At 42.2% G+C, this 19385-nt stretch overlaps 2 protein-coding genes across 6 annotated transcripts in view; both read left to right on the forward strand.

The window, feature by feature from the left end:
- Positions 1–7855, forward strand: part of fndc3a (fibronectin type III domain containing 3A) — a 47053-nt gene extending 39198 nt beyond the window's left edge. For all 5 annotated transcript variants that reach the window (XM_056373923.1, XM_056373925.1, XM_056373922.1 and 2 more), the window contains 5 exons: positions 920–1266; positions 2063–2275; positions 2570–2736; positions 3938–4062; positions 5249–7855. In XM_056373923.1, the coding sequence (XP_056229898.1) occupies positions 920–1266; positions 2063–2275; positions 2570–2736; positions 3938–4062; positions 5249–5572 (1176 nt within the window). In that variant the 3' untranslated portion in view covers positions 5573–7855. The remainder of the gene's footprint in view (positions 1–919; positions 1267–2062; positions 2276–2569; positions 2737–3937; positions 4063–5248) is intronic.
- A 3723-nt stretch (positions 7856–11578) lies between these two features.
- mlnr (motilin receptor) lies at positions 11579–15440 on the forward strand. The gene is made up of 2 exons (XM_056374606.1): positions 11579–12410; positions 14488–15440. Exons 1-2 carry the CDS (start codon positions 11627–11629, stop codon positions 14793–14795), a joined length of 1092 nt encoding a protein of 363 aa, XP_056230581.1. The 5' UTR covers positions 11579–11626; the 3' UTR covers positions 14796–15440.
- The last annotated feature ends 3945 nt before the right edge of the window (positions 15441–19385 follow it).

A 19385-nucleotide genomic window follows, 5' to 3' on the forward strand; every position in this document is an offset into this window, starting at 1 on the left:
GTTTTTTGGATGATGATTAACATGAATATAAAAAATTAACTACAATAGGTAAGAGACAAGTTTTAAGTCTACAGGTCGTGAGGTTTCAGAGATCCCTTCTTTATAGTTTCAGCTGGTTGGCAGCGATTTGGAGAACAATTGTGAACTGTGAATTGATTTTTGACACGATGATGTTCTTCTCACATCAGCGCAAAGTGGTGACTCACTTTTAATTTGTCAGAGTAAAAGCTGGTTTGATTGTGCGCCTGCCTGTTTTTAATGGCTATCTAAAGCGCTACGTGAGCACTGTTTATATCTGAAATACAGTTGGTTCACTAGTTACTTCATCGTGATGAATAGACTGATACAGCAGCATGTCTCTATTGTGCTGTTGCACTGAATGCACATTTCGAGACTGTCGCCAATGAAGCCGGCGTTTGTCTAATAGGAGAGAGAGAGAGTCTGGCATTAAAACATTGGCTTTGTCCTTTGGATCTGGTTCAGGCTGAAATTTCAGGCTGTGCTGTACTCTGTACTCTTGCAGCCTCTTTTGTGGTCCAGCAGGGGAGGAAGGGAGGAACACTGGCTGCTTATGGGTCCACACACACGAACAGGCAGTTCTTGTCTGGTGCAAGTGCTCAGACCATCCCTAAATGTTACACTCTGGTTAGGCTATAAAACCGGATTCCTATTATAATAGTTGATTAAAACCAAACCCACATTGTCCTAGTTTTTTAAATATGTGATTTTATTTATTTTTTCCAGTCCATGGGACTTGGCTTGAAAATAAAACCACATCCTTATTAGAACATGTTGAAACCCTGTGTTTACATTGGGACTCCACCTTGTGGTCAAACTTGGATGTTACACACGTGTCCGTTCACATCCCAGGTGAGAGTTGACCTTGATCAGCTGACTCTTGTGTCTTGCTGTTGTGCAGGCCGTGAACGTGGCTGGCGTGGGGCCCTTCAGCGAGGCTGTCCTGTGTCAGACGCCCTGCTCCGTGCCCGCAGCCGTCAGCAACATCTACACACTGAAGGAGTCCGAGCTGCAAAGGTACGAGGCGCCAGTGGATGCAGATGAAGATGAGGAAGAGGAGGACAGCAGTTCCCGGCCGCCACCGCTCTACTCTCCGTCCACCTGTCTGGGTATTTGCTGGGACCCCCCGTGTGATCACGGCTCCGAGATCACTTCCTACCTGATTGACCTTGGAGAGCGCCAGCCCATCGCCATTGGTCCCGTCACCAAACACATCATCCAGCATCTGCAGCCTGACACCAGCTACAGGTGGGCGCATGCATTATGCATGTACTACACAACACGGCAATGAGAGCCAACATTTTTAAACTGTTGGCTCTCACAAGTCATAGAGTGGGGCACAAATCAATTTCACACTCAACACACTTGTACATTAACTTGCTCTGTGATACTTTGTACCAAAGGATGTTAAAGGGGACATCTGAAACCAAATATGATTTGTCACGCTTGTAAATCCAGGTTTTTTCTGGACAGGGCCGGCAGCTGTTTAGTCCAGAACCTGACACCTTCATCTGTGGCCGGTCGCTTGTCTGTATTTCTTTTTGATTCAGGATCATAGAACAGGTGTATTTTCTACAGGAAACTTAGATTGTGCAGAGTTAAATAAAACAAAGTCTCTTTCATGGATCCATATTTTATGAAAGTTTTATTTATCTGATATGTCATCTGCACAGGATGTATTTTACACTGGTTTATTTACCTGCTGTTTATTTTAAGCCCACGCAGAACTGTGCCAGTTATATAGTGCAGTCTGGAAGCTGTATGCCAATGACATATTTTTCATTGTTTTGGCTCTACACAGTGGACTTGTAATGAAACAAAGACCGAAGTTGAGCTAAAGTGCAGGCTAACAGAGCCAAAACATCATAAAATGTGTCACTGCCAGACTACGTACAGACTGTACATTAACAGAGGCCGAACATAAACATCTGTCAATGAGATAGAATACTGTTAATGCCACTTTGAAACCCGCTGCAGGCTTTCTGCTGGGGTCAGCTCAGTCCCCGCGGCTCTCTGATGTCGACATCTTTTACGTTTTCCTCAGGATCCGAATCCAAGCCCTGAACAGCCTGGGGGCCGGCCCCTTTAGTCACACCTTTAAGCTGAAGACGAAGCCCCTGCCCCCGCAGCCGCCCCGCCTGGAGTGCACTGCCTTCAGCCACCAGACCCTCAGGCTCAAGTGGGGCGACGGCCCAGCAAAGGCAGCCACCTCAGACGCCCTCCAGTATCAGCTGCAGATGGGGGACAAGAGCGGCAGGTCAGTGGCCCATTAAGTCAGGCGAGGGGGGAAGCGACTTGACGAGAGATAAACCGATAGGAGAGGAGAAGCTTCATAGAACTGTATCAAGGAGGGGTGGGGTAGGTGGGAAGTGATGCACCAGAGAGACTGCCATATAAGGGGACAGGAAGTGATGATATGCTTTATGACACTGTGTATTTCCTGACAGAGGAGTCACTCGTCCTGTTCGCTTTTTGACATCTTTATCCTTTTGCTCATTATATCCTCTCTCCATCTCTCTCTCTCTCTCTTTTCTTGTTCCTGTCATTGCAGATTTATATCCTTGTATAAAGGACCATGCCACACACACAAAGTCCAGAGGCTTAATGAGTCTACCTCTTATATGTTCCGCATCCAGGCCTTTAATGAGGCGGGCGAAGGGCCCTTCTCCAATGTTTACACATTCACCACCCCACGCTCCCCTCCAGCCCCTGTGAAAGGTACAGACGCAGCTCTTTCTTTCTTTCTTTCTCTCTCTCTCTCTCTCTCTCTCTCTCTCTCTCTCTCTCTCTCTCTCTCTCTCTCTCTCTCTCTCTCTCATTTACTTTCACTTTACCCAATATGGATCAGCTCTGATTATCTTTACAAACACTCTGCTGACATACAGACAGCCAATGTGCTAAGCTTTTAACCTCAGTTGACCCAGGCTCGACTTGCATTTGATTAAGACCCGGCAGGCAGAGATTCACTTGTCGGCTGTCATCATGAGTCGGGTTGCTCAGCGCTGTGGTGTGGTCTCAACCAGCCTCTGCAAAACCTCTTTTGATCCCACGTGTTGAAGTCAGTAATGAGGACGTGGGTTTTATTCTCAGTGTGGCACCTCTTTTGAAGCGGGCCGTCATGTGCCAGTTTGTCAGTGTTACTCAACACTGTTTGTCTCCCCACACGGTGAAGTGGACTCTCGACTATAAACTGTTTGAATTCAGACTTACCGTTTCAACATGAAGTCTAAAGCCTAATATCATAATGCCACAAAGGATTAAAACCCTCCCTGCTCTTGTGGTAAATTTTTTTTTTTTTTTCATATGGTACAACCACGGATTGTTTTTGCTTAAAATTCCACCTACCTGAAGAAGAAGAGCATGACTCATACATATGGCACTCTGCTGATGGGGAAAAGTCGCATGTAGTTGTCTAGAATTCATTTTGATTCTGCTGAGTCACTGTACACTGCTTCTTCTTTTTTTTTTTTTCTTTTGGAAGTTTGATATGAATTCTTTAATATCAAAAATGAAAAAAATACACATGTGGTTATTTTAAATTCTATCCCTGAGGTTTTGTAGGTTACATTGTATACTGGACTGGGTGTTTCACACATCTCAGCAACAGTAATGTGCTCCTGCCCTTCAGAGAGAAGCTTCAGTAAATAGGAGTTCCGTCTTCCTTTGTTTAAGATTATACGTTAATCTAAGAAGGCCCAGAGGTCAGTGAGTCAGTGCAGCATGTATGTACCAGTCTTATCAGAGAGTGTTGGCAGAGCTGTTTCAACATGTTAATATTTACACATGAAGTAAATCTACACTTACTCATTAGGAATTTCCCCTTTCTTGATCTGACTGTTTGATCTCTTGTTTTAAATGTGATGTGCAGCTTCACATTTTCTCTCTCTTGCTCTCGATTCACGCCGCCTTCACCCTCCAGCCCCTAAAGTGGAGCGTCTAGATGACAACTCCTGCGAAGTTACATGGGAGGCCCTACCGCCCATGAAGGGGGACCCGATCACCTACACCTTGCAGTGCATGATGGGCAACTCTGAGTTTAAACAGGTACTGACGTTGCCGCGTGGAGGTTTGTGCGCTCGCTCTGCGTGTTTCGTGTCCTTGGCTTTGTTACCTGCGGGTGACCTGCCATTCATCACAATGGCCTTTTGATGCAGATCAGGATGCAGATGGATCCGGGGGCCTTTATGTTTTCAGCGTGGTGTCTCAGCGTTCTGTATTAGTCACCGCTGGCTTTAAATTGCCCATTATGCAAAGGTCATTGATCCATGAGGTATCCCAGGCGTCTGGCCCCTGCCAGGACATTCATCCCTCTTAGTGGCCTCCAGCCACGTTAACGTGGAATAATGGCCATGGCAGGGTTATGCTAATCTCACCACATCATACATGGCAATCGAATCAGTGACGGGAAATATACGACTGCCACCATGCATGAGTTTCCATCTTTACTGTCAGTTCCAGTGGCCTAGACCCGACGTTTTAAGAAAAGGGAATTATTCTTTTTTGAATCTTGGCACCAGCCCTTTGTTGATTGGTCAGTGTGTAACGGACAATGTGATAATTTTATAGTTATGCTAATTTCACACCCAATATGAAGTAAAAACATCTAGTAACGCCCCCCCCCCCACATAGTTTTTTTTTTTACCTCTACTTTTATGATTTAAATGCAAAGTTAGATCACTCAGTGAAGAGAGAAGTGTCACTCTAGCAACCGAACAGATCAGGTTCACAAGGCCCCCCTAAAAACTCGTGGGTGTGGCAGCTGAGTAAACGGCAAAGGCAGATGGCTTCCCGCTTCATCCAAGGCGACAAACAGCAACAACTCTAACAAATAAATCAGAAAATAGTCTGTAAATTGAAAAAATAGTCAGAGCTCAAAGAGGAATCCTCAACTGTTTTTCCGTGATGCCTGACACAGAGCTGAAAGGTGACTTCATCCAGTTTGTCAGAAACAGTATTTCTGTCAGCTTTACAGTCCAGTACAAGTTCAATACAAACAAATCTAATTTCAGCAGTGTTCAGTATATCAAGAAGATTAATTTAAGCTGCTGAATTATAGATGTATTACCACAGACGTGATGATGAAAAAGAAGGAAAGATGAAAAAGACGCAAATAATTCATTTGTGTTAAGAACTATCTCACATAACAAAACAACCAGTTTTCACACTCTTCTTCCTCGTCTTATTTTCAGTTTTTAATCGCACTTCTTCTCCTCCTCCATTCTGTCCGCAGGCCTACAAAGGCTCTGCCACATCCTTCCATGTGCAGAACCTGCAGCCCAACAGCGACTACCGTTTCCGGGTGTGTGCTATCAGGCAGTGCCAGGACGCCCCGGAGCTGAGCGGTCCCTACAGCCCCACAGTGACCCTCTCCCCTCAGCGGAATGACGTGGCGGTGGGCAGCGGCGCGGCAGGCTCCGGGTCCAGGGCCAGCACGGAGTCCAACCGAGCCAGACGGAGCCTGACGGACGAGCAGTGCGCTTTCCTCCTCCTCATGGTTTTCGCCGTCATCGCCATCCTCATCGCTTTTGTTATCCAGTACTTTGTCATTAAATGAGCAGTTTGCGCCACCCAGCTGCAGGGTTATAGCTTTATTCTTTCCCCCTCCCTCTGTGGTTTTTGTATTCTTCATTTTATACTTATTGTTTTCCGTCGTCAGCTGAGTAATTGCATTACTCGCGTTGAAGTGTAAGGGGAGGACGGGCTGGTGAGCTAGAGTTATAAATTGAGGATGTAACATCTTATTTGGCACCTGTGATACCTTCCTGACTCTCATGCCTTTGTCACCCCGCCCCAACTCTGTGGTATCTGTTCAGATTTCTGTTCCATTATGATCAGCTTCCTGCGCATAAGGAACTCAGAAAGAGCAGGGATATGGTTTATTCTGGGGAGAGGGTGGGGGGAGAAAGATGCGCTTCTACTCATGTACTTGTTGATTTCAGTATTTAAATATATATATATACATATATATATGTATGTGTATGTATGTGTATATATATATATATATATATATATATACATAATATGTGTGTATAGAAATAGTCATTATTTATATTTCCATTGATGTGTCCAGTATGAAACTGTTTTTGATAGGTGTGTTCCAAAAATAGTATGTAGGTGTTTCATTAGCCTATGTGCTATTTGATCCTGGGACCTGGTGGGCCAGTGTTTGCACAGTGAGGTGTGTGTGTCCAGATGTGTATATTGTACGTAGTTTGTGCCACCGAGGTACGCGGCTGGGAGGGCTTCAGGGCCACATGAAGGGACTTTAGCCCCTGCTGGAGTTTAAGGGGTGTAGCGAGAGAAGAGGAAACGGAAATGAAAAATCTTGCTCACATTATAGAACGTTCATTTAGCACTTTCCAACCTTTTTGATGTTCAGAATGTTTAAGGATGCAAAAATGACTGGAGAAATGTTAGTATATTTTTGTACAGTGAAGACACAAGGACCTGTAAGTTTGAGAAAAAAAATGCTCAGTATAAAGTTAGAAAACAAACAAAAACCAAACTAACAGTGAATTCTAATTATTTTTACTATCATATAGTTATACTGTAGCTTGTTTTTACAATCATGCAGCTGCTTTACTCCGAAATATTGTTGTTCAGCACAAAAAATGTATGCTTAACTGTATGTTTTTGTTTTATTTTTGGTTTCCCCCCCCCAGTAATTGATTTTGCACCTTAGTGAAAGAAAACCTTGACTGATTGCGTCTTGGTCTTGTGATGCATTTTATAGAACACACTTTGAGATTGTGCAAGCCCTACTTGTGTTTTGGGTGTTTTAAAAGTTGTAGTACCACATAACGTGTCACTGAAACAGCTGATCTATCTCAGCAAAAACAAAAGAAAAAAATAATTAAAAAAAAAAATAAATAAAAAACACTGAAAAAAGTACGTACCAGTTGTTTCAGAGGCCTTAATTGGAGAGGAAAAAATCTCGGGAGAATTTTCTTAATTTCTCTTAAGTTTTGATGTTTTTCTTTTAGTGTTAGAAAACACTAAAATGTGTTTTATTTCCTTTTATTTTTGCAACATTTATTTGATGTTAGTAAACATATGTAATCGTGAGAGAAATGAAAAGTAGTTCTATGTATTACTTATGATTTATTTTGATTTTTGTTTTTGTCAGGTTATACATGTGTGAAGTATATTTTTTTATAATATTGAAGTAATATAAGTTAATACTCTCCAGAGAAAATAATAAATCCTGAGTACTCATGAATCATGGAACGCAAATGGCAGATACAAAATATCATGTACTTCCTGTGAATCTAAATTTGCCTTTACTCTGTGTGTTAAGTATTCGTAACAGATTGCTAATGCTGAGTTTTCACTGGTAATCTGGCTGTAGGGTCTAGTGTTGTTTGGTTTTGGGCAGAAAACAGCTGTTGCAACCGTAAAAATGAAATACAGGTACCTTGCAAAACGTCTTGGATAATTACATGATTTGGTCTTTGGGACATTCTGCAAATGTCTTCTCTTTGTCATTTAAAGAATTCAAATTCCTATTTTTGATAGCAATTGCAACGTGTGCCATTTTAACACCTCTTCACCCGGGGCTTACTACCTTTGGCTGGGGAGATTAACAAAATGCTACAAAAATGAGTAAAATATGCACAAAAATAGAGACCATTTTTATGTAATTTTAATGTTTGCAGTTACCTCATACACCGTACATTCCAAAATGAAAATTTGTTATATTATACATACTACCAGACATATCACTTTAAAATGTTCGTTATGGGAAAAATGTATAATCATAGGTATGTATCTAAAGTGTATCTGTATAGCCATGATATCTACAAAGGATCCATGCACAATAAAAGATTTATAATTCTTACTCGTGTGTGAAGTTTGGGTGTATGTTTGTCTTTGACAACTCATCAGTTATAACACACAGCTCTGATGACACGGTTGAGTCAAACAGTTCACCTGGTTGACATCAGTGTGTGAGGCCTATTAACCTGCAGATATCTACGGCAGTACTCGCCTCGGCTGCTGAGACTTTCTTTAGCCAATGGAACTGACCGTAAATAAAACCTAAAAGGGAAACACATGAGGCTAGAACAGTGACATTCAATTTTGGCATTGAAAACAAAACCTGAACTAAAAAAGGGGACATTGGCATTGAAAAACTTGTATTGGAAAAAGTATTGGCACTGAAAAGGGTTCGACTGAAAAATAAAATGCTGGCATTCAAACAACACAAACTTACAATATTATCATCTTATTTAAGGTTGATATTTTTCAAACTGTCACTGAAAAAAGATGGACATTGAAAAACACATGATAGAAAAGATATCAATAATTAGATAACAAGATTGTGTTTTCTTAATTTTATCTTTCAGTGGAACCTTTTTCAGTGACGATATTAATTTCAGTGCCGATTCAACTTCTTCCAATAGAAGTTTTTCAATGTCGTGTCCTTTTTCAGTTCAGTTCAATGCCACATTTGTTTTTCAATGTCAAAGTTTTCCTGTCACTGTTCTCGCCCCATAAAACCAGCCATAGTATAAGCACCCTACACTCAGAAGACTGAGAGTGGTGAAAGAGAAAACATTTATTTTTATCTTCCACCACATTATCGTCACTATCAATTACAGTATATAATATTTGACAGCATGTGCTGTACTCATTCACTTCACTGCATACACGACAGAAAAGCCTGGAAATTTTATATTTATTATTTATATTTTATTTTATATTACTTCTTTTTTCTAATCCTTATTTTTCACATTCCTCTTTAAGCCACACGCCACTGGGTTTCACCACATTATTTTTGTGTGAAATAAATAAAGATTTTACTTGATCATTTCCAAGTTCATTATCTAAAAAGGTTCAGGAGAAATTGTATTTCAGTCTTGATGCGTGTACTGTTAATAATGCTAACACAAAAAAAATTACCATTACATTTCATGTCCTGTTGTTATGTTTCATGGTGTGAAGCAGACAAAGTTGACATGTAATTAATGTCTGTACATCCAACAAAGACACAGAGCTGTGAGCAAAGATATATAATCGGACTGTATTTATTTATGATATTTTTAAAACAAAGGAACAGTCAAACACTTTTACCGACATGAATCAGATGAGCTGCACTGTGACAGACAAGTGGCCAAAATCCAAATGGCGCTTCTGTTCTTTTCTTTCCTTGGCTCCTTCCTCATTTCCTTTTTCACTCTGTGTCTCAAGACAAGAAAAACTGTGTCCAAGCCTTAAGTAGAAATATGGTCAGCTCCCAATAATAACTATTCAATCTTATCTTCATGATAGGGATACTTCTTCTGCCTGATCTTTATTTTTTGAGACTTCAGCACTGCTGGAGTATTGTGTGTGAGGATTTGTGTGTGTGTGAGGATTTGTGTGTGTGTGTGTGTGTGTGTGAGAGAGAGAGAGAGAGAGAGAGAGAGAGAGAGAGAGAGAGACACTGCTGAATGAAAGCTGTAGGAGTTGCACAAGGACACCTAAGTGTTTGGTGTAAGCAAGAGAGCCATGATTAATGAGGGTGAAAGTGGGCTTGCTTGTCTCAGTCACCAGTCTGCTGTGTGCAACATTGGGTCTTGCTGAGAGACAGACTAGAAACCGTTTAAAACACACACACACACACACACACACACACACACAAAAAAGAAAAAAAAATGGGCAAACAAGCTCTCCTGGTCCTGTTGCTTTGACAGGAGTAAACAGTGACAGAGGAGGGACGTTCCTGCTGCCCCCTCTCAGGTCCGAGTGGCGCATCCGGCCGTGGGTCAGCTCAGTGTAAACACACAAATACACCCCTGATGTCAGTGTGACTCTTGTTACAAAGGTTCATTGAGATCTAATGGATGCGGTGGCTCTGAACCAACAGAGCACACTGTGGTCATCCAGCAGGTCAACCAGGCTTTGGCACAATATAGGAAAAACCTGCAGATCAGGAAGTGAAAATACACCTCTGTGCATGTTCTTTCACTTGCAAGGCACTAGTTGGGGAATGCCATCTTTCAAAAAAATAAAAAATAAAAATAGGGACAGTCCAATTTACACACAGAGGCAACAATTTCCCACTTTTCATTTTGATCTGCAGAGCCTGCCAGACTCTTTCCCTCACTCCAAACCGTTAAATCAGACTGCAAAGCTCTGAATTTGTGGATTATTGGGATGTGAAGTCAAGATCATTGCGCGCTGACTTGTTGCAGGTCACACTAGATTAAAGCTGGTATTCTAATATTGAAAACCAGAATCTAAACCTGAACCGGGCACAAGAATTCACACTAAAATCAACTAATCCCCTTTAAACCATAGTCTGTGGATCACTGCCTGATTTTTACACTGGAGATGTCTGTTCGGTCTTTTGACCTCTTTAGACCAAACTTCGTGGCATTCCTCTCTGACCAGCATCGCTGAGGTTAAGTTTGTTGTAACAAGCGTGACAGGTAACTCTGGGGTGAGGAGGAAGGGATGAGCTGGCGGTGGAGTGTGGAATGATGACGCTGAGCGCAGAGACAGATGGGGCTGGTGGACAATTAAGCAAACACCAGAACCAGTTTTTCGGTGACTGCTTCCAGAGGGCTTGGCAGACACGCTGAGACTTCAGTGATTGACGCAGTCATTGATAAAGTTATAGCCCTCTTTATGTGTATATTTCTTATGTATTTGTGCTCTGTCAAGATTAGTATGATCCTCAATCTGCAGCATTCGTTCTCCCAGAGGAGCAGCAGTGAGGGTGGGGGAGGTGGTAGTTGTGGTGGTGGGGTTCCCTCAAATCTTATTCCTTCCATCATATGCCTTTTTCGGTCATCCATCCCGTCATCATTTGATTACGCAGATTACTTTGACAAACACACACACACACACACACACACACACACACACACACACACACACACACACACGCACACACAGAGCAGACTGCCCCTCTGTTGCTCCCCGACTCCTTAGGGTGCTGTGGAGGAGGTGGTCCTTTCTTCGTCTCTCTCCAGAGCTCGACTGGCTGTTCAGCATCAGGGACCTGCTCTGCCACTTTGTGTGTGTGCCACTTCTCCTGCTGCTGCTGCTGCTGCTGCTGCTGCTGCTGCTCTCCATCGACACAGTAACACAACAGAGACCCAGCAAAAGTTTAAGAGGGTGAAAGATCCAGCTCAATTTTAAAGGTAATATCACCAGCAAAGATTTTTTTTCCTTTGACACCAGGATGTTATTTTTGACAGTGAGTTTGCATGTTTTTAGCCCTTTTACTACAATCTGCTTTTACTTTATATCACAGCTAAAAATCATGTTGGTGTGTTTCACAGTTGTGAATATATTTTGTATTTCTGTACCGTATAAAAATAACTTGGTGGACACTTGAGCACAAAGTGCATAAAGTGCACTTTGTCTGAGTTTACATTATTGCTACAGGGAAATGCAGTGCAATAATTTAAAACAAGCAATGGCTGTGTGAAATTGGAAAAACAGAAGAATAGAAAAATAAAATCTCCAGTAAAGTCTGCATAATTTGTATTTTAGGAGATAAATACTTGCAAAAAATGAAACTCCAGCTTGGTCCTTTAACATCTCATCTTTCTCCCCTCAGCTGCCTGTTGAGTCTTGATTTCACTCTTTACTGCACCAGCACTTAGTGGAAGCTGGCATGCCCTGGACCAGACCACAGGTGGACCTTCATGCCGGGGGAGCAGAGGCCATGGACCACTACAGCGCAGACGACCACCACTACGAGGGCTCCCTGTTCCCCACCTCCACCCTCATCCCCGTCACCGTCATCTGCATCCTCATCTTCATCGTCGGGGTGACGGGTAACACCATGACCATCCTCATCATCCAGCACTTCAAGGACATGAAGACCACCACCAACCTCTACCTGTCCAGCATGGCAGTGTCCGACCTCATCATCTTCCTCTGCCTGCCCTTTGACCTCTATCGCCTGTGGAAGTATGTGCCCTGGCTGTTTGGGGAGGCCGTGTGCCGCTTTTACCACTACATCTTCGAGGGCTGCACCTCAGCCACCATCCTCCACATCACGGCCCTGAGCATAGAGCGCTACCTGGCCATCAGCTTCCCCCTCAGGAGCAAGGTGGTGGTGACCAGACGAAGGGTGCAGTACATCATTCTCGCCCTGTGGGGTTTCGCCCTGGTTTCTGCAGCTCCCACGCTCTTCCTGGTCGGGGTGGAGTATGACAATGATACACACCCGGACTACAACACGGGGCAGTGCAAGCACACCAGCTACGCCATCAGCTCCGGACAGCTGCACATCATGCTCTGGGTGTCCACCACCTACTTCTTCTGCCCGATGCTCTGCCTCATCTTCCTCTACGGCTCCATCGGGTGCAAGTTGTGGAAAAGCAAAAATGACCTGCAAGGCCCCTGCGCTCTGGCCCGGGAGAGGTCCCACAGGCAAACAGTCAAGATACTGGGTGAGTAGGTTGTTTCTTCTCAGCAGACAGATGCATGTTTGTTTCACACTGACATTGAGCAGCAATCATGATGGTCAAAAACACACCTGAACCGCTACAATTGAGTTTCATAATGTTTTTCTGTATATCACCATGACACCAAAGTTTCACATTTGTAATTTGCAACTAATATTATTTGATATGATCCAGAATTACTCCATCTGATGCTCGCTTTCTGAAACGCTTCATAAAGAAGCAGACAATTCTAATTCAGGAAGGACAGCATGTGAAACTTTGTTGGTAAAAATTCAGTGTTTGTTTTACACTGTCAGCCTGACTTTTACTGTTGCTGGAGCAAAATAATAAGGTTTTAAGTTTTTGGGGTTAGGGTTCTGAGTCAGTCGAGTGTGTTTGTTGTAGCAAATTGAACTTTTGCTCTCACATATATTTAAAGAATAGATTTGTACTCCATTTCAAACCCAAAGTAGTTTCACCTTGTTTGGCATAAAAAAAAATCCAGCTCTCTGTATGTGGTTCATTGTGGTTCTTTTATCCTGCAGGTTCCTTGAAGAAAAAAAAAGCTGGTGCCATGTTTGCTGCTGTTGATGTCAGCGGTTAATTATTCTGTTTTGTCTGAGGCTAATCATGTCCTGCCACTGCACTTACTGATTGGCTTAATTTGCAGATCTGGCACTCTGTGCAGGAAACCTTGTTTTACAACGCAAGACCATGACCAGGCTGATCTGCATTGACCAAATATGAATCATGATGCATCCATTAGGATATTAATGCTGTTCATTAGCAGAGCACACACACTGCACAGAGCTCGTGTTGTCAGACTCGCTGCCGTTTGTATGCACATCTGTTGCATCCCAGAATGGATTGTCATCAGAGGCCTCCATATATCAACCTTAATGGTAAGGTACATGCTCCTGCAGTGCATGGCGCCTTTGTAATCTGCCGGTGTCACACGTCTCAGGAGTCACTCAGTGATCACCTTTCCTATTCGCCAAGACACGATCACTTCTGGATAAAACATCTGTTCTCTCTGTAAATCTACTCTGCAGTGTATAGATAACTCTTACTGTTCATTAACAAATAACTGGCTTCATGCAGGCCAGATATACCTCTCTTTTAATTATTAAACTGACATTTATAAGCCGTACTGAAATCACTGCCCCCATTAGACAAATTGGTGGTATTATTTCTGCAGGGGCTTCTTGATCAATACCAGTGACTCAGTGATTACCTCACCCAGCACTCAGATTTCTGCCTTTCAAAAGCTAAATAAAGCCATGTTGTTTTTATGATGTGCTTTCACCACGGTGGACATTTCTACATTTCTGCTGCACATATGCTCTAATTAGCTTGCTACATGCCTGTATTGTGAAAATGTGACTGCGTGGTTGGAGCCAATTACAGGCCACCATCACTTTAGGGGAACAAGAGAGGTTGTGCACAGAGCGCTTGTGTGTGTGTGTGTGTGTGTGTGTGTGCGTGGGCTTAAGGAGAAGTTCTTTTGATGTCGCTGTAATTGCTGTCGGTCATTAATAAATGTCAAGGGTGACCATTGACCATAGATCATAGGCTACTTAAAGATCCTGGAAACTGCTCCACTTAGCAAATGAGCCCAAAATGAACATAATATTATCTGTCTGAGAATAATAGTGTTTATTTCATATGTGAGGTTTCTACAATTGTGTGTATTGATACTCTCATTGGTTTACTGTTACTAGACAGATTCTGCTGTCAAATGAATCTGATCAAACTGTTCCCACGAAGCACTAATAAAGCAAAGCTCACTAATTGTGTCCCTTTTGTTTAATTGCTACTGAAAATGAAGCGTAAAATGTCAATATATGGTTTTATAGGGGTGTTAATTAGTGAATTTAAAAGTGCTGGTAAGCAGATTTTGTTCATAGGCTAGCTGTTTCCCCCTGTTTCCAGTCGTTATCTAGCAACTGGCTGTAGCCTTATATTTACTATATAGGAAGAGCAGTATCAGTTTTGTCATGCAACTCTTATACATATCTCTTATTTCCCAATTTGTGAACTTAAGTGACACTAGTTTCCTCCTCCAATTTCTCTTCACTTTCAGTGGTGGTGGTCCTGGCCTTCATCATCTGCTGGCTCCCATACCACATCGGCAGGAACCTGTTCGCCCAGGTGGACGACTACGAAACGGCCATGCTGAGCCAGAAGTTCAACATGGCCTCCATGGTGCTCTGCTACCTCAGCGCCTCCATCAACCCGGTCGTCTACAACCTCATGTCCCGGAAGTACAGGGCTGCAGCCAAGCGCCTCTTCCTGCTGCACCAGCGGCCCAGACAAGCCCACCGTGGCCAGAGACAGCTCTGTGTGACAGACCACATCTCCACCCTGAATGAGAGCCTGACCGGGGTCTGACGTGATTTACAGGATTGTTTGACTTCACCACTGAGGGAGAGTTTTGCAGGTTTCTTTACAGTTCAGGAACTGCAGCTGAAGAGGAAACTAGTTGAAGATGTGTAGAGGAGAAATGTTTGTTCTGGTTTATCTTTGAGGGGGAATTCAGGGATGAGAGCGTCGCACTTCACTGCAAAGTCAGTTTATTACAACTCAGTGGTATTTTTCTTCACAGGGACTGGGTGGAAGTTTCTAAGCCATCTCAAGAAAATATTCATTCCAAGCAAAAAAAAAGTTGTCATTTCGATTTTCCTGTCTCAGTGTTATGCAGAAGTATTTTCCTCCATGTTGTGTGTGTGCTGCTGCATGTTTCTGTTGCTTGGTGTCAGCACTTGTTGAACACACGCATTATTTCAGTTTATAATTACCATCAATCCGCAGCACAGATTAATAAGTGATCCCTCTTCGTTAATGACGGACGACATTTTGCCACATTTGACTGTTCATTTGTAATGTTTAATTGTAGTCTCCGCTACAGATTGGATTTGTTTAATGTATGGTGAACAGTTGTTATCATACTGCTCGTTGTTCTCATAAATCAAGAAAAACAAAAACAAGTAAACCTATTAGCTCTGGGCCATTAGTCGTGCTCATTTGAAATTGGGTATTCCGGTGTGTGTGTGTGTGTGTGTGTGTTGTGTGTGTGTGTGTGTGTGTGTGTGTGTATGTGTGTGTGTGTGCGCGTGCACTATCTCTCCAGTGAATAGATGGAACACAACTTGATGAAAGCAGATTAGTATGAAAATGGGGAAGTTGTTGTTGTGTGTGTGTGTGTGTGTGTGTGTGTGTGTGTGTGGGGCCACCTGAGCCCTGAGGTTTTTGGGGGCTGCATACGTGCCAGCCATCACATGTAATCTGATAGGGTTATTATATTACCTGGGCTCTGAGTTAGATTTACACTGGCAGACAACATCCCTGCATCTCCATATTCAATGTAATGGCCGCTCTAAGTGCATTTCAAAGATGAGAAAGATATTAGGTTGTCAGCTGCGGCACAGCTTATTGCTTTTATTGCCTCCACTTGCATAACCTTGACACCACTGTACAATCCTTCTTTGATGTTGCATTTTGAATTAGAAACTGTACAATTTTGTACCTTGTGCACTCTGGTAAGAACGGTAACATCAAAGTTATGTATTTTTAACCTGAACAATGTCAAATCCCAAAATAAACCCAGAGTTCTCCAGGTTCTGTCTGCCATACATCTTGTTCTTTAAAAGGAACTGTCATGATTTTGCCCATGAATCATCGGGGCCTTGGTTTGCACAAATACAAAGAGACAAAGTCGCTCTGGGCTGACTCATCCTCATGTCAGTTTTTTTTTTTTTTCACCGAGCCATTCATCTCTGCCAGAGGAGCTGCAGCAGTGGGTAAAAAGCTCATATCCCACAGACCATCCTGCCATCACCTGGGGAAAGATCAACAAGCAGCACGACTCCTCTGTTGGTTATTTTCTTTGCTGATAATGAAGAGAGTGTCTGAGCGGCGCGTCCACAGCTGTCAACACTTCCTTCACGCATTCAAGTCAGTCAGCGTCAGAAATTTTGTTTGTTTTGCCTCTGCTTTTCAGGCCATGACTTCTATTAAAGCAGGGAAGCTCTACCACACTGCTCAACTCTGTGAGCTCTGTAATATGAAGACAGTGACTTATCTGCATTATAAAAAGAATTCGGAATATAGATGAAATGTGGTGACGTATCACCTGAGAGATTTAGAGGTTCATGAGGACTAAAGGTCCTGAGCAACAATACTTTTATTTTAAAAGAAAAGTGATATTATACAGAGTATAAGAGAGTATCTAAACCCTTTGGAATCCCCTGGTTTTCTGCAGTAATTGGTCATAAACTGTGATCTAACCTTCATCTAAGGCAAACACAATGTGCCTATGTTAATAACACACAAACAATTGTAACCTTTCACGTCTCTGTAGTGAATACACCCTTTAAACATTCATGGTGTTGCTATTTATACTGTGTAATCAGTGTTTATCTTAAACTGTTAAGTTTATAGTTAATGCACAAAACATATTTAAACTGAAGAGCGTTGGGATGGCTGTGCCTTTACCCATGTGAAAATTTGATATATGTACATATATTGAATTTATGTATGCTTATATTATAGACATACAGTATGTTAACTATATATACATCCATCCCAAAGCCTGTCAATATATGTTGATATTACAGCCGATATAAGAAATAGACATAAATATTCAAAATGAATAAGACACTGATAAGAAAAACATAAAAACACTGAATTTTGACATATGTGTTGTTTTAATAAACTTGCACATATCTAAATTTATATAATTAACATTATACCACATAAAAAAAATCATATAGATATTTTTAATAAATGTACATATAGAACTTTTACTATGAGTATTTCATATATGTTATGTAACTTATATCTTCATATATCCAGAGGATGTGTATATGCGATAATATATCCCCTTACAGGTGTAATATATCTTAACATCACTATAAAGGCACATATATGTTATATATTAGATTTCTTTATGGGTATGATTGTTTGGTATTAATATAGAAATACGGCAGCCCTCATAAAGAGATAAAAGAACTTAATACTAAACCACAAACAAGACGGGGGCCAGTAGAATATCCTGAATTGGCAGAAACTGTATAGATTTACACATGTATTCCTTTCTTACTTTTCTGCTTTGCACTTTCTTTTCATTTGTATCCATCTCCTAATGACAATTTAAGTTGATCTCTTCTGGGAAATGACACAGCTGCACACACCAACATGATTTCGGTGTAATGGTCCTTTCCTCCAGAGGGGGGAGCCAAGGTACACTGCGATCAGGAGAGACGCACCGTGTATGTATGCATGTGTGCAGACGAATAACAGCAATATCAAACGTTTCCTGGGGTTAACATCGGTCAAATGTTGCTTTTAAATTACATAAACACCACTGTTGTAGAAGAATGCTTCATGTTTTCACTTCTCCCCTGTAAGAAACCTTTATCAGCTTCCCCATTTCAGCCCATTTTCACAAATTATCAGAAACACATATTTCCTTCCTGTTTGGTACCCTATGTCTGCCGGTCCATGCATGTGGCTACAGAGAGCTGGGCCACAATGGAAGTTATTTTAGGGGAGGGGTCTGCAGGACAAACGCTCTCCTCCAGAAAGTCTGCAGAGGTTCACTGTCTTATTGCTGTAGCCAACCCAAACTAACTGTGAAGCCAATCGTCCGTAACACTGCAAATGTTCGCCGTGAAAGCCGAGTTGATGGAGAGCCCAGGGAGTTTGATAACCACCTATTTAGAAGTATGAGGTGATTCATCTTGTGTAGTCTCACCCATCATGTCTCCCTGCCACATGTGCCACCTCACTTCTACTCTGCACTCGTCTTGTCACAGTTGGGTGACAGTGAGACAGAGAACACAAATGTGTTTCTGTCTTTTTACAAACCACTGGGTGCTCACACGGCACTTTCAAATGCCTCTAATGGCAGTAATAATGATAATAAGCTTCATTTATAAGGTGCTAATCACCTCGTCTTCTGCAGCTTTTAGTAAAGAGTTTCCATTGTTTAATGAACCGTGTTGCACAAAGAAGAGTCAATACCCTGATTCTTTCTCTAAATTAGTAAGAGTTTCCCTGCAATTTGGAGGCTAATTTATATCCACTTGTTATCTGTGAAGTGTTTGTTCATGAACAGTGTTTGACATTGGGTCAACTGAGGGACAAATGTCAACTCTCTAGACAAAAGAGCCTGTTTATGTGTCAATTTCAAACCTGTCAAACTGGATCACAACTGGCTTTTGTCTGTTTGACAAGTAAAGAAAAAGGCGTAAGTGGTGGAAAATACATTTTTTAGCCCCTGGTGATGATCAGAATATGTGAACTGATATGACAATATGGTTATTCTTGCTCTACCAGTACTGTGGCCTTAAGACAATGTAAGGAGCACTGCGTGGTCAGCATACCAGCAGGAGAAACAGCCACCTCTGCAGTTGTGTGGCGTGCTGTTGGCGAAGCGAGTCCATTAGACGTCTTCTCTATATTTCCACACCACAAACCACTTGAGTGACTGGCTCTCCTTCCTCCTGGCCCCAGACAGGACAGCAGAGTCCCTCCAAGATCTTTCATCCTTACATGAAAACTCAAGATGAGAGTACTTGACTGAAAAGCAGCTAATAGTAATATTTATGTGCTTGCCAGCTGTGAGTGTGTCCTGGTTCTTGGTTCACAGGAAAACCGGAGAGGGCACGCACAATGCAGCACATTCGGACAAGAACAAACCGCCTGGTGAAAGCAAACTCTTCCTGTGCTCCTGCACATGAAGTGGTTGCAGGAGGAGGTGAAGCTTTCACTGCAGGTATTTCAGACATGCACATTCAAACAAGAACTGATGAAAATCCAGCAGCCTGTGGTCCATGCATGAAACACAACTCATTACTCAGCCTATAGATAGTTCTTCTTTGAAAAAGGGAAAACAAAATCATCCTCAGCTGTTTTCCGTTTTTGCATTTGCATTTTTGTTACATTAAATTCGCATCTATCTATTGTCAAGTCTGAACG

Source organism: Seriola aureovittata, chromosome 4 (genome assembly GCF_021018895.1).
Source record: "Seriola aureovittata isolate HTS-2021-v1 ecotype China chromosome 4, ASM2101889v1, whole genome shotgun sequence".
Taxonomy (NCBI): Eukaryota; Metazoa; Chordata; class Actinopteri; order Carangiformes; family Carangidae; genus Seriola; species Seriola aureovittata.

Coding starts and splice junctions, on each gene's coding strand:
- mlnr (XM_056374606.1), top strand. CDS start 11,627: ATGCCCTGGACCAGACCACAGGTGGACCTTCATGCCGGGGGAGCAGAG. Junction 12,411..14,487: donor GCAAACAGTCAAGATACTGG/GTGAGTAGGTTG, acceptor CTTCACTTTCAG/TGGTGGTGGTCCTGGCCTTC.